The sequence below is a fragment of the Chroicocephalus ridibundus genome, chromosome Z (genome assembly GCF_963924245.1).
Source record: "Chroicocephalus ridibundus chromosome Z, bChrRid1.1, whole genome shotgun sequence".
Classification (NCBI taxonomy): domain Eukaryota; kingdom Metazoa; phylum Chordata; class Aves; order Charadriiformes; family Laridae; genus Chroicocephalus; species Chroicocephalus ridibundus.
The window spans coordinates 23,733,737-23,752,020 of NC_086316.1; the positions used below are offsets into that span (position 1 = coordinate 23,733,737).

The 18,284-nt window shown below is 41.1% G+C and overlaps 1 protein-coding gene across 1 annotated transcript in view; it reads right to left on the reverse strand.

The window, feature by feature from the left end:
• The window catches only part of CAMK4 (calcium/calmodulin dependent protein kinase IV), a 171,551-nt gene that overhangs the window by 88,125 nt on the left and 65,142 nt on the right, over window positions 1-18,284 (reverse strand). The window contains exon 2 of the mRNA XM_063321431.1: window positions 7,667-7,745. Coding sequence (XP_063177501.1) covers window positions 7,667-7,745 — 79 coding nt within the window. The remainder of the gene's footprint in view (window positions 1-7,666; window positions 7,746-18,284) is intronic.

The following is an 18,284-nucleotide window of genomic DNA, read 5'->3' on the forward strand; positions in this document are numbered from 1 at the left end:
TTAAAGGACGTAAGACGAAAGGAGACCAGCTCAGACAAAGAGGATATATTTTATCTTGATATTCACCAGTGTAACCAGTTTGTCAAGTGAGTACATGCTGATTACAGTGTCCTTGGTAAAATAAATCCTCTCTCTTATAGACCTCAGTTAGATTTGTCTCTCTGAGGGGCTACAGAGAGCTCAGCTTCAGGCCAGAGGAATAAACCCAGGATGTTACATCTTAAATTGTATACTGTTCCTGTTTTATTCCAACAGCTGAACTGCCAGCACTGGAGAAAACGCTCTGGCTTTTTATCTTTTGTCCTCTTCCCTTCATTTTTTTGTGCGTGGAGCCAGTTTTCACTTAATTCTTTGCTTGACAGCATAGAACAAGCTCAATCTCTCTCCCCCAAAATGAGTAGCGGTCACAACTGTGATAATTGGATTGCAGCATACACTTCTTGAAAACAACAACTTCCCAAAACGCAGAGGGAGAAGACTTTCAGAGATCCCCAGCACAAGCCTCACAGACCATCCATCTATGCAGACTGCAGGTTTCTTCAACAGGCTGCAAATAATGAAGGGTTTCTGAAGAGGACTATAATCTCAGGATAGCCTAACGCTTACCTCTGCACCTCCCCTCAGCCCTTTTGCAGGGTTGTGTCTTTGCTTTAGGCATTAAATATATCCTTGCACAGCAATACATTTCATTCCTATTCCCTGTCTTGCCTCTCTGCATTTATGTGCACCACAGTTTGCACCATAGACACACAAAGGTCCTCCAGGCTTGCCTAAAGTCATGGAGAAGACAAATCACCGCCTGCAGGAAGGGAGCAAAATGTGCATAAATGGGTCGATGGAAGAAAATGTGCAGCTCAGATCGTTTCGCAAAAGTTCCTGTTAAGTTATTCAAAGCTAAACGTGTGTCATTTATTTCTTTTTTACTGAATTAATCATCTAAGTGTTATTATTTAGTTTCTCAGAACTACTTGTTCAATAATGCCATGTATACGGTAGGTTCAGCTTCCTTGAACTGCATAACAATGAGTTGAGCTTTATGTTTTCCTCTTTTTACTAGCTGATCTCTGTGTTTCTGAAAAATAAGCGGCGAACACCAGAAATGAGTGTTAGCCAATTACCTATAAATTAAATGGAGTAAGGAAAAAAGAGACACAATACACGCTCTCTGTTCTTAAAATCTTAACCCAAGGTATGATTTACTTGGGAAGAGCATAGCAATTCAATCTAAATAGCGACAGGTAAAAAATATTGTCCTACCTTAAGTGGTTTTTACACATCATCTGCACTGCAATGTGATGTAATACAATACATTGTAATGCAGATGACATGTTAAATACCTTTATGTATGCAGGACAGGCATTTTTCAATTGCAGAATGGGATTTTTTCCTTTTCTGAAGGATGTCCTGTCAATACAGAAAAAAGCCACCTCTTGCTTTCCAAGGACTATACCAGCATATTAGAAAGCTATTTTTCAATAAAATTTCCACTTTTACGAACTGGCGTCTGATTTCATAGCTTCTAAAGCAAAAACATATTGGTATCTTACTGCAGAAAAAAATAATCTCTCAGTTCTCTCTTCTTTTGTAGGGCATTTATGCAAAATAAATTTTCTTCTTCTTTAGACATTTGATGGACTTAACTTTTACTTAAAAGCCCTTTCTTTTGAAAAGCAGTGAGTCAGACTGTGGAAGACAGATTCCCCTTACATATGAGGGAAAACTGGATTTAAGCAGTGCAAAACTCAAAGCTTTATTGCCTTATTTCTTTATTCAAAAGAATTTTGACTGAAATATTTTTTTCATCTTTCAGAAGAAACATAACAGTGTGAACTGCACATGAATGAGATGATGACATGGATGACTAAAAATGAGCAAACCAGAAAAAAATAAAGTAATCTACATATATAATAGCTAGTACTGCAGACGGAGTGGTAATTAAGAAATTACCATTTCCCAATAATTACCAAGCAATACCATGTGTGGTGTGTGTGTCTATGTGTGTGTGTGAACGATTAACAGAGAAGAATGTGTGAGCTAGTTGAGAAAAATACACCTTTTTAATGGTGAGTACTGATGTGCACTTAGACTGTTTTCACACACTTACATATGACACTATTCTTTTTTCCTTTTTGAAAAATTTGAAAAAAAAATTACAACATTACAAATTAACACTATGTGTTAATTAATACCAGCTTTGTGAGGAAAAACTTGGCCTTAAATATACATAAATATGTAAATATATTCCAAACATTTGTAATCTGGCGAAAAAAGAATACTGTCGTAGCTCTTCAGACAAATTGAAGTATTGTGTCAGGTTCCCGCTTTCTCTGTGGACCAGGTACGTCTGCTAAACTTCAGCACTCTCAGATGTCAGTCCAAGAAGAGAACTGACAATTACTGCACCACAGGATAGAGATATATATAACTATATGTAGTCTCATCATAAAGCCTATAGAAAGACAGGCATATGCAGGCAGGAAGCACTCAAACTGTAAATCCTGTAAGGCCGCATGGCAGCAAATGGAATACAAACATACATCTTTTTCTCCACAAGTCAATAAAAGACCAATTTACTAACTATGACGATCTCCAAGATCTCCAAGTGCGACACCCAGCCCCCACCCCCCGACTCTTGAGGCACTTGCCTTCTCAATCAACTGGGCAGGTTCAACCAAAAGCAGCACTCCTCCAAGAAAACAGACCGAACATTTGCATGAGCCGCACCTCTTGATTACTACTTAATACCCCCAATTCACTGCAACACAAAGTGGAAAACCCAGCCAACTATATTCCCTGTACAGTTGGGAATATATATAATTTAAAATACATACGTATATATTATTTTGCGTGTGTGTATATATGTATACACACACACACACACACATATATATATAAGTGCAAACATGAATGCAATTGTGACTTCATATATATGCCTTTATAGACCATTATAATTTCCTTCAGACTCTAACTCTAGATATCCAAGCCCACTTATCCAGAAGGGAAGCCTGTTACCTTTACACGTGTTCACAGTCCTCTCTGCTCCACAGACATAAACTATTTGTTGTTCTCAAACTGACTAACTGATTAGCACAATTAGATTAATCCCAGCACAACTATTTCCAGCATATGTGTTGCTTGAAAACTGTTGCTCTGTATCTGATCTGAGAAAAAGTTCATGTGCCTGAATGTCTGTCTGATTTTGAACATCACCCAGTCTGCAAGAAGAATGCTGCTCCATAAATGCTCATTTTAATTAAAGTGCTGAGAAACTATTAGTTAAGCACCACAAACCCAGTGAGGGAGGATGCCCACACATGAAAAAAATGAAATAAAAATGAGAATTCTCCAAAATAAACTCTGTACCTGCATGCCTCATTGACTGAGACACAGAGGGCCTAATACTTCATAATAACTAATCATTCTTAGGGGACACTACCTATCAATTAAAACATAGGATTATTAACCAGGCTGTCCTTGAAAGCATTGCTGAGTAGCAAATCAAATAAGTGTTATCTCATTTTTAGGGATAAGAAAGTTGAAAACGAAAGAAATACCTTGGCGAACGGCACAAGCTGAATTGGGAATACACCAAGACCCAGGCTCCAGACAACCCAGGTCAGCATCCCATTCTCTTTTCCGCAGAGCGCGTCGTTTTATTGCAATGGCAGCTCCCAAATTACTTCAGTTACAGTTGTTAGCACTTGGTAGACCTATAACGTAAGCAGGCACTCGGTGTCTTAATTTAGAAACCCTGGAACAGAGGCCGTCTGTTCTCCTCACTATTTTTAAAGCAATTTGTCCAGACTCAGGTAGGAAATATAAGTCAGAGGCGGATCTAATTTCTTGGAAGGCATTCACCTGCCCAGACTCTGAGACAATCTTCAGGCTGGCCCTGGTTCATATGTTGCCTAACTTTCTCAAAACACACCAAAAGAAGGCAAAGGTCTGCAGATGAGAGGTTTCATTTCATAAATAGCAAAGAATATGTTTGCTTCCTTCAAGAATCCTGCGTTCTTCCCATATGATCCAGGTGCTACATGTTTGCAACAAAAGCTGTCCAGAACAACTGGTTGTAAATCTCACATAATTTTTAAGTCTTGGCTTAAGAGTAGTAACAATCATATTTGCAAAGCACATCTTAAAGATACTTCACTTTTCTTAAGGACTGAGTCATCAAGCAGAAGTTAATTGGATAGTGAAAAGCAAACCAATTTGCTTTTGAAATTATAAGGGTAAAAGTTCATCACTGTACTTCGCTTATTTGATGATTTTTTCTGATGTGCTATATGATCTGCTTTTGCTTCTTTCTTTCTTCATGAAACGGATTTCCCAAAAAGAAATTACATTATTCAAACCTTTATATTTATCACCTGCATGCAATTTAAGTGATCTGCTAAACATAGCAAAAATCAAATAATGAGTATATAATACAATCCTACATTTCAATTATGATCAGGAACTGAGTGTAAAAGTTGGATGAGCAAATCAAAGGCATTAATTTAGCATGCTTATTCACCTGTCCCATACATGTTGTTTTATAACCATATTTCTTTTTGTATCTGTTAAGAACAATTCAAATTTAATTTCTTACACATTATCTGAGAGGTTTTTTCCCACTAATACATACATCAATATTTCTTTGGACCTCTTTAGCCCTTCTAACAGTTGTCTTTTAGCTGCTCTGGAAGTTATGGTCCTAATTTGCCTGTCAGTTGCCTAACTCTGACAGTCAGACACCTCAGGAGTAAGAATGAGAAGTGTTCTTTGGACTAAATTTTATCCATCAAAAGTGTAACTTAAAGGATTTAAAACCACTCCTAAACTTGAGCTGAATTTGACAAAACCAAACCAAAACAGGGAACTCATGCATCCTGTTTCAGTACTTTTGAACCAGCAAAAAAGCTTTTTTTTCCTCCTTTTGGAACTATATGAAATCTTAATTAATGATTAAGAAGGATTAAACCTCTAAATTGAAATAAAATATTCCCAAAATATTATTTAATTTTATTGACAAAAAAAGTTTTGTATAAACATGTTTTCTCCTGTTTCTCTTTGTTGGCTTATCTAGAAATCACAAAAAACCAAATAGAACTGAGCAAATAAGAATACTATTTTATTAAGCTAGATGGTGAAGAAATATTAATTACAGAATCTCCTAAGACCTCACATCTCTCCACAAGTGTGTATTCTCAGAATTGGCTGACATATCTTGCCCAAAATTTTATTTGCTCTTAAATAAGAATGCATTAGTCAGGCAAAATGAAAAATTAGTCTTATTATTTAAATGAAAAGAACACTGATAGGCATTTTATGTTTCCTGCAGTCTGTTCCTAGCACACTACTTCAATCCAAAAGGATCACTTGTTTCTTATCTGAGCTGTTCCCATGGGACAAAAGTAATAATTTCTAATGCTCTACTTGACATTACAGTACTGTAGTGATTAGCATTCACAAATCTGGAGCTGTCAGTCAGGCACCAGACTCCTAATCACACATCACTTGATAACCACTTCCAGAACAAGCTGGACCACCCTCTCCCTGACTCTCACCCTGTTTTTACAGACACTCCTCCTCAGCGAGTTAGTCTGGTTTGGTGCAGTGTTTAAAGTCAGTCAGTTTGAACGGAAAAATCAGAATATTTGCTCTTTCACCATCTTCCTTTGTCATCTTCTAATTTCCTGTGCTCTTCAGAGCTCCCTTATGTGCATTTATGAAAGGGAGTTGAAGAAATGGGACTCTGCATCAGAAGCAGAGTCACAGGCTCTTCCTCGTTTTTCTCCCATCACTTTAACTCCACTATTGAACTGCCATCTGTTGTTTTTTTTTTTTTCTGTTTAAAAAAAGCCAACAGGAAACTTGAGCCGATCAACATTTTGGTATATGATTTGGCCCACACTTGGCTATTTTTACACTGAGATACTCTGAGCAAAGATCAGGCCTCCCGCTGTGGGAGCACTGTAACACACAGTTAGTTCTGTCTCTGTGATAATAATTACATCTCCAACTCGGAACGGAGCTAGAGTAGCTCATGGCACACAGACACAAGCAGCAGAACATCCTTACAGTATCGCCTCCCATGTTCTCAATTATACAAACAGGCTCAGTTGTGTAATAGAATCACTTGTTCTCATAACAAAACATCCCAAAGTGTATCAATTACACTGGGAAAATCTCAGTTGCGTGAACTGCTTCACCACACTGCTAATATCATCAAGGCTGCATTAAGCCAAGCTATTGCTGCTGTGCAAACAACTTATGTAACCATATTATTATATTCTTCTCACTTGCCACTTTTCCTACAGTTTTTATAAAAAATCTGTACTACAGTAAGTCCGCCAAAACTCTAAATCGAATAGTTTCAGACACAAATAGATGGATCTAGTATTAACGTTGCCATTCTGAACACAGATTAGTCTCCAAAAAAGCCCAAAAAAGGCGTAAAGAAATGTTTTAAAGTTATATCGTTATTCCTAGTGCATTTCAGAATGAGAACTATAAGAAAGACTACTCCTAAAGCATTATGGGAATCGTTGGCATAAAGGAATGATAAAAACTTAAAAATTAAGTTCTCCACACTTCCATTGGAAAGACAGAGTGTAGGCTGCAGCAATGCAAGCTCTTCACATGCCCTGCTTCCTCCAGTGCACCAGATGCAAATCAAATCCAAAAGCAGCACACACAACTGAATTTCTGTGCCAGTTTAAACTTTGGCTTACTTTCAAAGATGACAAATTAATGCCAACATTTTACTCATGTGGAACCCACTCATTGTGTCTTGCACAGAGACCACCAGTTAATTCAGCATTTAGACATGTTTACGCCTACCCACACATCACTGTGTTGCTACATGTGAACATCCCTGAACTTTGTGGAATAACAGATGATTTAACACTGGAATAAACTGAATCAAAACCACTCATGAATAAAAATCATGTCCATGCCCCACAGCTTGCTTGCTTCCTCTCAGATTTCTCTTCCCCTCTTAGGAACATGAACTGCTCTACCCTACCCCTACACTCTCTTTCTGCTTGAAGTCTCTCAATCCATTACTAGCCTTTCCTCTCTAGTCCCTCTTCATGCTTTCCGCCGTCTATTTTGTAATACACACAAAAATAGCTGCGGTAGAAGTGTGACACACACGGAGCTCTAAAAATAAGTGGTGTCTCAAATGGGTCTCTTGCAATTTTGTAAGGGGGGAAAAACGTCCACGAAATATTTAATTTTACCTGAGTTTGAATTGGTGTTTTAATCAGTTTCTGAAAAAGATAAATCATGCGATGATATTTTTTGAGCAAAACAATGTATTAAAGCAAAATGAAATCACAGAACATTTAAATGATTCAGAACCTGCTTTTTTTTCCATAGTGAAAGAAAAAGACATTTCTGTCTAAAAAGTTTAGCCCAAATCTAAGTCTATACAGACAACACCAGATGAAAGTACAAGCAAGATTTGTGGGCATAAGGCATTCCCAACAGAGTACTGTTACCTCTAAAAGCTGTTTTAATGACGAGGAGCAGAAGCAGCTCAGTCACAGAAAATACATGCTTAGCAGGGTCCTGAATCTAGCCCGTTTCCCCCACACAAAGAAACTGCACCGAAAAAAAAGCAGAAAATCCCAAACATGTCCCAAAGCAAAGCAAAGCAAAACAAACCAAAACAACTTACTGTCTTCTTCAACATTTTGACGGCGTAAGGTTTCTGGGTCCCTTTCTGCCTGCATCTGTAGACAATGGATGTAGCCCCACTAAATGTAAAAAAAAAAAAAAAAAAAAAAAAAGGAAAAATAGTTGTACATACGCCTCTTCAAATATGTCAATAAACAGAGTTGCCTATCTGAAACTACATTTTCTACTCCTTCCAGTTTGGGCAAAAATACCTCATTTTTCCCCTTAGGGTAGCCAGGAATGTAATCTTGCCCCAAACCTGGGACAACGTATCTTGTCTTTGTTAAGACAACTCATCTGCAACAATTAGTTGAATTGGGTTTTTTCACTAACTGCTGATGGCAGTAATGGGAAGTGAGACAGAAACAGTCATTGTGCTGTTCCCTGCCGAGTTGCCCAAACAGCCAAATTCAGCACCAGATGGAGAGAGCAGCACTTTTTGTTAATTCGGTGGAAACTGGTGGGGCTTGTTCATAGCAAGAATGAACTGGGCTTACATCTTCTGGTTGCCTTCAAGGTGTACTTACTTGAATGTGCTAAATCTGAGCACTCGTATCATAAAATTAGGTTGGAAGGCACTTCTGTGAGTGGGAGGTTGGGCTAGGGAGTCTCCAGAGGCAGGCTCAGCTGCTGAGGCTACTTGCTGTGCTCTCCTTGCTACTGTCAAGGAAGGGACCTGTACCCTATGAATTAGCTAGAGAGAGGAAAAACCTCTGGCAAAACCATAATGGTCACAAACAATTCAGGCTTTATATTCTTTATATCCTACCACATTTACTTTTAGACACCACTGAGCAACCCAGTGTCAGCCACCATCAAAATAGATGCCCTGAAGTGCTACATGTCAGTGCAGGATTTAAGGCATTTTTGGAAGTCTCCTGTCCTCAGGAGATTTGCCACCCACTATAAGACTCGGTACTTCCAAATAACTGTAGATTTTTAAGCTAGATGGGACTCCCGTTATCATATACGACTTCCCAAATAACATACATTGCAGAACAGCACATAGCCCTTCTGCAGTGAAAGGATTTCACATACACCACACACCAAACTGCACTGCAGATCTCTCTGAACCAGAAGAAACCCACCTCAGTGTGTCTACAGGAGACGACCACAAGCTGCAGAAGGACACAAGCGGCTTTCTTTTAAACAGTGGAAAGGCACAGCCATGTCTGACTATACGAATAAAGCTGTGACATGGGGTTTATTACTCTGGCTGCGCAAAACTGCCATGCATGCTCTGCATTTCTCCCACCTCAGCACGGGCACAGGTGCCAGATAATGTTCTGAGTAGGCATGTCATATTTTTATGAGTACATGAGTGAGCACAAGAATTGGCATTTGATTGAGAAGATTTATTTCAGAAAGACTTCTTCATCAGGAAAGGTCACCTACGGCAAGGGTTACACAGCTCAGTCATCTGAGGGCTTGTGTGCATCAAACACACATAAAGTAATCTCACTTCATCTCAAATGCTAAAATGATTTGTCTCTCATAAAAGTGTATTGATAAATGTGTGGGAGTACTGCAAGCCTCAGTGAGTCCCAGAATCATTACATGAATTTAATTAGATCTCCTCTCCTTGGCCAAGTCTCAAAAGGCTCCATTTAGCAAGCAGAAAAAAATACATCACATTAAAAAAACCCTCACATCTTTTAAGTACAACCAAAAAAATGTTAAAAGATAAAATTCTAAGGCCCTGCTGTGATAAGGTTTTTATCTCCAGTATTTCACTACAACACTGTGATGGGGAAGGCACTGCATAAACTGCAAATCATTCTTGTACCCTGCTTCACATACTCAGAATGCAATATAAACATTAAATTCATTAGTCTACATATGCTCTTACTAAGTAGGCAACAAGCATTCTAGAAATTATTTTACTTGGTTGAGGGCACAATTAGATAAGCTGTGCAGCTGATGATCCAAGTAAAGAGATGACCATTCCTGTGCACATCTCCAGGTGTTCACTGCTGCTGCGGCGATGCAGGGCAGTCACTGCCTCTCAGTGATGCTATTGTCAGTGTTTGCTTTACCAGCTCTGCAAAGTCTTCCACGTGAATAAAAACGCAGCCACTGGAAGAGCTCTGATGATCTAAACAGAACTGGCTTAGTGATGAGATGGACAGCTACACCAGCAGGGGTAGCACGGCACCACCTTTAACTGTTCATTTGGCTGCACCCAAAGCTGCAAGAGAGGCAGCATAACCCTCGAAAGAGGCATACGACAGCCTGGAGTGACGGGAATTCATAGAATCATAGGGTTGGAAGGGACCTCTGGAGACCATCTAGTCCAAGCCCCCTGCCAGAGCAGGGTCACCTAGAGCAGGTTGCACAGGAACGCGTCCAGGTGGGTTTTGAATGTCTCCAGAGTTGGAGACTCCACCACCTCTCTGGGCAGCCTGTTCCCGTGCTCTGCCACCCTCAAAGTAAAGAATTTCCTCCTCGTGTTTAGGTGGAACTTCCTGTGCTCAAGTTTGTGCCCATTACCTCTTGTCCTGTCGCTGGGCACCACTGAAAAGAGCCTGGCCCCATCCTCCTGACACCCATCCTTTAAGTATTTATAAGTGTTGATAAGATCCCGCCTCAGTCGTCTTTTTTCCAGACTGAAGAGACCCAAATCCCTCAGTCTTTCTTCATGAGAGAGGTGTTTGATTCCCATAGTCACTTTGGTAGCTCTCTGCTGCACCCTCTCCAGCAGTTCCCTGTCCCTCTTGAACCACGGAGCCCAGAACTGGACACAGTACTCCAGATGTGGCCTCACTAGGGCAGAGTAGAGGGGGAGGATGACCTCCCTCGACCTGCTGGCCACACTCTTCTTGATGCACCCCAGGATGTCATTGGCCTTCTTGGCCACAAGGGCACATTGCTGGCTCATGGTCATCCTGTTGTCCGCCAGGACTCCCAGGTCTCTTTCAGCTGAGCTGCTCTCCAGCAGGTCAGCCCCCAACCTGTACTGTTGCATGGGGTTATTCCTCCCCAGGTGCAGCACCCTACACTTGCCCTTACTGAATTTCATAAGGTTCCTCTTTGCCCAACTCTCCAGCCTGTCCAGGTCTCTCTGTATGGCAGCACACCCTTCCGGTGTGTCAGCCACGTGCCCCCCCCCCAGCTTTGTGTCAACAGCAAAGTTGTTGACTTGTTGAGGGTGCAATCTATCCCCTTGTCCAGGTCATTGATGAATATATTGAAGAGGACTGGGCCCAGTACTGACTCCTGGGGATCACCACTTGTCACTGACCTCCAACTAGACTCTGTGCCCCTAATCACAACCCTCTGAGCTCTGTCTTTCAACCAGTTTTCTATCCACCTTACTGTCCATTCATCAAGCCCACTCTTCCTAAGCTTCCCTATGAGGATGCCGTGGGAGACTGTGTCGAATGTCTTGCTTAAGTCAAGGTAGACCACATCTACCGCCCTCCCCTCATCTATCCATCCAGTCATGCCATCACAGAAGGCTATCAGATTAGTCAGACATGATTTCCCCTTGGTGAAGCCATGTTGAGTACTTCTGATAGCTTTCTTTTCCTCCATGTGCCTTGAGATGACACCCAGAACAAGCTGTTTCATCATCTTTCCAGGGATGGAGGTGAGGCTGACTAGCCTGTAGTTCCCCGGCTCCTCCTTCTTTCCCTTTTTGAAGACTGGAGTGACATTGGCTTTGCTCCAGTCCTCAGGCACCTCGCCTGTTCTCCAGGACCTTTCAAAGATGATGGAGAGCAGCCCGGCAATGACTTCCGCCAGCTCCCTCAGCACTCTCGGGTGCATCCCATCGGGGCCCATGGACTTGTGAATATCTAATTGATCTAATTGATCCCTCATTCGATCCTCCTCAACCCAAGGGAAGTCTTCTTCTTTCCCCGTTACTTCCGCCAATGCCTGGGACTCCTGAGGGCTGGGCTGAGCAGTAAAGACCAAAGCAAAGAAGGCATTCAGTAACTCCGCCTTCTCCGTATCCTCCGTCACCATGGCTCCTGTTTCATTCAACAGTGGGCCCACAACTTCTCTGGTCTTCCTTTTGCTTCCAATATACTTGTAGAAGCCCTTCCTGTTGAGCTTGACATCCCGAGCCAGGTTTAATTCCAGGGCAACCTTGGCTTTCCTTGTTTCATCCCTGCATGCTCTGGTGGCATTCTTGTAATCCCCTCAAGGGGTCAGCCCCTTCTTCCACTTATTGTAAACTTCCTTCTTCCACTTGCGCTTTTTCAGAAGCTCCCTGCTCAACCATGCAGGTCTCCTGTGTCCCTTGGCCGATTTCTTTCTCTTAGGGATGCACTGATCCTGAGCTTGGAGGAAGTGGTCTTTGAATATCAACCAGCTTTCTTGAGCCCCTTTGCCTTCCAGAGCCCTAGCCCACGGGATCTCTCCAAGCAGTTTCTTGAAGAGGTCGAAGTTAGCCCTCCTGAAATCCAAGGTTGTAATTTTACTTCTTGATGTTTTGTGCGTGGTACCCATGATCCTGAACTCTTATCATTTCATGATCACTACAACCTAGGGTGCCCCCAACCTTAATGTCCTCCACCAGTCCCTTTGTGTTTGTCAGTACCAGGTCCAGAAGTGCTCCTCTCCTTGTTGGCTCCTGTACCACCTGTGTCAAGAAGTTGTCATCAATGCACTGGAGGAGCCTCCTGGACTGTGCATGCCTGGCTGTGTCATCTTCCCAGCACATATGGGGGTGATTGAAGTCCCCCATGAGAACCAAGGCCTGCGATTGCGAGGCTACCTTCGGCTGTCTGTAGAAAGCCTCATCAGCTTCCCCATCCTGATCAGGTGGCCTGTAATAAACACCCACAACAGTGTCCCTCATATTTGCCTGCCCCTTAATCCTCACGCATAAGCTCTCAACCCTCTCATCATCTGCCCCTAGTGAGAGCTCGATGCATTCCAACCGCCCTCGCACATGGAGTGCAATTCCACCACCACACCTCGCTGGTCTGTCTTTCCTGGAAAGGACATAGCCATCCATGACAGCATTCCCGTCACGTGAGCTGTCCCACCACGTCTCAGTAATTGCAATGAGATCGTGGCCCTGCGACCGCACACAGACCTCCAGCTCTTCCTGCTTATTCCCCATGCTGTGTGCATTGGTGTGTAAGCATTTCAGAGGGGGCGTCGTGTGTATAGTTTTGACCCTTGAGATGTGGTGTGCCTTCTGGCTTTCAGAAATACTGGCACACTGGCCCACGAGTGCTGAGCAACTATGCCCTGGCACCTCACCAGCAAGCCCAGCACCGTCCCCACCCCCTTTCAATTTATGAAGGCACGTCCAGATGAGCAGTTTGCCATCAGGCTCATTAGTCACTGTTCAAAACACACGGAGGGGCTAGTTTAGAAATTATTCCCTATTGTAAAGATTTCTGATACCACATCCCTGGAGTCCTAATTTGGGGTAAAAATGATGACAAGTATCACAAGACTCGGGAACGCTTTCAGTGAGTTCTCTTTTGGTTTGTGTGCCTACGCCCAGCTCTGACAGGCATGCTGCCACCAGCCGGGAAAGAGATCACGGAGCTACCAGCTAACACTGCCTTCCCTTCTGTGCCAAAAACCGGCACCTGGGACTCGGGAACAGGATGGCAACCTGCTTACACCATGCCTGCTGCAAAGCTTAGCAGACAACCATTACTAGTACAGACGTGACTCCTTGTCTCTTTTGCCATAACTGGATCTCTTTCTTTCTTCCCATTAAAATGAAAAAAAAAAGGCAGCAGGGGGGAGGGGGGAAGGAAGGAAGCAGCCCACAGGCCTTAATGTAAATGTGCAAACAGAACTGCCTTGTGCAAATAAGGGCATTTTTCTTTGCTTATTTTGGCTTCCTTCTGTGGCTCTGCGAGCCTTCTGCTGAATCAGCACATGCAGTTTTCCTGAGCCTGTATGATTTGGAAGGTCACCAATATAACTGGAGCGATTCAAGCTTTCACCACTAAAGAGCAGTGGGAAGCTTCAGCGGCAAAAATCTCATGTGCAACCCAAAAGCTCAGAGAGCTGCTAATTGTAACCTCTTGCCCTTAAGTTCTTTCTACATCAAACCTTGACTGCCATTCAACCAGGCCCTCAGAACCTGGCCTGGAATTTGCAACAACTAAACATTTCATTGATACATTTGGTCAGAAAACACAAATATGCAGGAACGAAAAATTCTTGTGGCAACATGCCACTTTCTACAGGCTTGACATTTATGGCCAGGTAGACAGACTGCGAGCCCCTCAACGTCCCGTTCTCTGCAGGTGGTGTTCCACTTCATCTGAATGATAAATAGTAATGGTGCTATTGAAAGAGATCACCGATACTCAATGGTTAAGGCACTTACTTGATAAGCAGCAGATACAAACACTAGGGAATATTTAAACCTACAGCATGAACAGTTTCAACAGAAGAAACTGAGAGGCCCCTAAGCCCGGGCAGCTAATAAATCACTTGCAGAACTACACTACAGTCTGTGATTCACAAGCAACCCATTCCCAATTCAGACTAGAAACCAGAAATGAAAGTCTCCCATACTCCAGATGAGTTCAACCACAAGATTACTCACTATATTGTGTTGGCATATTTAGAATTGATCCTGCCAGCTCTTCCATCTTTGTAGTCGGTGAATACATACATACATACATACATATATATCTATCTTTGCATATATACATACACTTATATTTATATGAAATATATTACTATACATATTTGCATATGTAAGTGTTTACTTATCTACTTCTAAAGAAAATTAGGTTTAAAGGAGCATCCAGCTGTTGCTTTTTTGCATCTCTGCCTAGAACAGGCTGCCTGAACTCAAAACATAAATTTTTTTAAATTGGTTGGAACAATATAAAAAAAAGGCATATTCTTGGAATATATAGTTGGCCAAGCCAGAGAATAGTAAAAACTAGAATTACTATACTGTTGAAAACATTGTCATTCTCTTTTACTGACATATGTGTTTCTGTCTGGAAAGCTGCTTAAAAATTCTGTTAAAGATGTAGTTTTAAAACCCAATGTACAACCGAACATGCTAAAGAACAAAAAAGAAAAACAAACCGCTTAACTAAGTATGCTATATGCTTTACTACAAAAATATGTTTCTATACCCAGTTTTGAACTTACAAATACCCTGAAAGTAACGCGTACATCTTAACTATGTAGTCATTACGGACAGTAAAATACACTCACGTCCACATGATGCTTTCTACAACAAGGACAACGGCAACTCACGAGAAACCTCATGACATCCTGTGCATGGAACGTATCACCACTGCTACACACGCAACTCATTATTAGCACAGGCCTAGTCCTCCTGCAGTACAAATACTTGAGCTACATGACAAACTTGCTCAGCCGTTAGTCCAATGATTGCACGAAAAATTTAAAGTATTAAAAGTACCACTTAAAAACTGAAAGTAGACTAAAATCCAGTGACTGGTCCCTGTATGTGTGTTGTTTTCCACACAAATTAGAAAGATGTTTTAAAAATATTAAAAATGTATGCGTAAAACTTTTTTGCCCACCTAATACACACTTTGTTGATCATTCTGGATTATATTTCTTATTATTATCCTGAGGTGTAGGATTGTAGAAGGACAGTTATTTTAGAGATCGGGTGACAGCACCATAGCTCTCTGCCTGTACTAGGGAGTCCAGACTGCGAAGCCAAGAGGAAAGTCATGGTCACACTTCAAGTATGTGCAGTCAAAAATAGTGGTGTCAGCACAGATGGAAAGAAGGCAGGGACGCCCAGGAGGGGTGTTAAGGAGGTGGAAGTGATCAGCAGAATTTGCACATAAAGGAGAAAATGGAATTTGCAGGATCAGGCTGGACCTGCGGTGGAGATTGGCAGAAAGAGAGAAAAGCCAAGGAAAGAAAACACACAGAACTAGAGCCAGGTTGGAAAAAACCTTTTCTTCCCCACACCCACAAAAACCTTCTGCCTCTGAAACAGGAACGGGAACCAAAATGAAACACAGTCAGATGTTTATTTGGTCACAGGTAGGTAGGAAAAGTGAATTCCTAGAGCTGCAGTTTTTATAATAAAATAAACAAACAGTCACTGACAGTATTTTCACTGGAAGTAGGAAAATTGGTCCTTTCAAAAGTAGGTCAGCATCTCCATACCATGCCTGCTCACCCCAGGTTTTATACTGCATTTTTAATCAACTCCGTACAAATACAGTGCTCAATGTAATCGCCTGTAAATTTCATTTGGATTAAATTCCTTAAATTCTGAATTGATTTTTGAAAAATAAATTAGTTTGTGCTTCATGTAGTCAAAGAACAATTACACAACCTAGTTTGTCCAAACAAATCAGGTAAAAGAATGAACGGTCCCAAGAAAACTGTACCTACTACAGAGCCATGGAAATGTGTGCTGCCAAAACTGCATTAACAGATTACAGTCCAGTACTGGTTTCCATAAATAATACAGATCATTTTGTACAGTTTACAGAGGCATAAAGTTAAAATACATTAATTCACTCTTTCTTATATATACACTAGAAGGACAAAATGGATTTATAGGAATAAAATTATTATTCTTAGACTTCAAAATTAAATGCGCTGTTTAAAGTTAAAGACTGGACAGAACCAAAAATGATTGACGAAGCTACTGAAATACACACAAATGAAAATATTTTAAAAATGCATATTCTATGGCATTACTACTGCAATTAAAAAAGCACATACATGTAAATTTGGAAATTCTTACAACTTGCATTTCATTTCATGTGAAAGTGTATCAAAACAAACTTTCCTTCTACAGTGAACTTAGAAGCAATTATTAAACTATTCAAATCTGATCTAAAAACCTCTTCTAAACATCAGTATCTACATATACAGGACTTGCAGGCAATTGTGCGCAACTGCAGCCCTTTGTTTCCCCTCATTACTTCATAACTTGTAAAGAGAATGGAAAATTTCCAAAACTAACATAACGTAGGGAAAGAAAAAAAACCAAACTTGAACTTTTTTTTAGAAAAAAAGTTCATTTTAGAAGGAATAGAACTAACTTTTGAAAAAGGTAAGGCTGGTGGAAAAAACATACACAGGTCTGGAAAGGAAAGCTAATTCCATTGCGTTCCAGAGCTCTGCCTGGTTTGATTTTGACAAGAAAAACATCCATGCCTTTTCAGATTTTGATTCTATAACTTTCAACTGCTGTGCTGATTTTCTAATATTTGAGGTGAAAGGACTTTTTAGTAATTGATTCCTGTTCAGTCTGGCCTGCAAAGGCAATGCAATAGACCAAGATGTTTTCAATATTCGGCCTTCACTGCATTCAGCAGACAAACAAAAGGAGCCTTACATAAGCACATTCCCAAAAAAACACATATGCTGTTTTTAAATAAAAGGGTAATCAAACTAGTGCTTGCCAATATTCTTGAACCTGTACCTTCCACAGATAACTATTTGTAGAACTGCAAGCCTTCAGATGTGGGCTAGGCTGGCTGGTGACACACTAATTAAAATGCAGTGTCCAAGCCATCCCTGCTGTGGTGGCTGGACCAGTAGCTGCTAATTCCTGCTGGGACTGCAGCAGCATATTTCTCACAAGCCTCCAGTGGGTCTCCTCCCTCAAGTATTGCAGGAAATTTATAGAAAAATACGTCTATCCTACAGTAAGTTTAAACACTTTATTACACCTAGCATTACCGCCTTTTAAAACAGTGGGCATTCAGATAGGGGTTAAATTAGCCACATTCTGTAATACTCATGTTAACATTAAATTATTTCCCCTGCCTCAAATATGACTTCTGAACTCTCTGGTGGGTAAACATCAAGGACCAGAAACAGGTCACCAACACTGCACATCTGAAAGCATTTTGACGCATCTCGCTTCCCTGCCTTTTGTTGAGTGGAAGAATACAGCTGACCCAAACTTACTAAAAAAGCAAGAATCATTACATTATCTCAGACCTTAATTTGAAAACATGGAAGCAAAATTCAAACTACATTGTATTTCAGAGGTTACTGCTTTACTGTGCATACATTGCTCTCCTAGGTGTAACTCAACTTTCAGAAAGTTGGTTCCCAAACAAAGCTTCAAGTAAGAGTGCTGAAATGCAGACAGGAGGTGAAGATCCTAGCACTTCATACAGCACTGTGGAAGAAAAATGTATAGAAAATACATTCACTCTTTCTTCCTTTTCCTTTAGGCCCTTTAAAAAATTGGGTTAGACCACACATAAGAACACCTGTATTTCTAAAACAGCGGGAGAGTTCTCAATGGGAAAAACAGTTTCCTTCCTACCAAGCCTGAAAAAAACTTGCAGCTGAAAGTTGGCTGAAAATGAACTTGTAGTAACATCAGGTTGATTTTTTTGACATGAAGCTCTTGCAGTCCGACAGATCCAGTAACTGATTTTGAATATTTTATTCAGAACGGAGTTTCCTTTGAGACGGCTCTTCTCTTTTCCAGGACAGGAGAGTACTCACCTTCTCTCATTTAGACAGTTCAATTAAACAGGAAGAGCAAAGAAAAGGGGTAGAAGAGTGGACGGAGTGAACTCCTACTGCTTCCAGCGGGATGCAGATTTTTGTCCTTGGTACCGAACTTTGGAAACACTGGGTCAAATTTTCAAACCCAGGTACTTAGACTACTTGCGCAAGACGCAGACCCAAATCCTTGGATTTGCAGT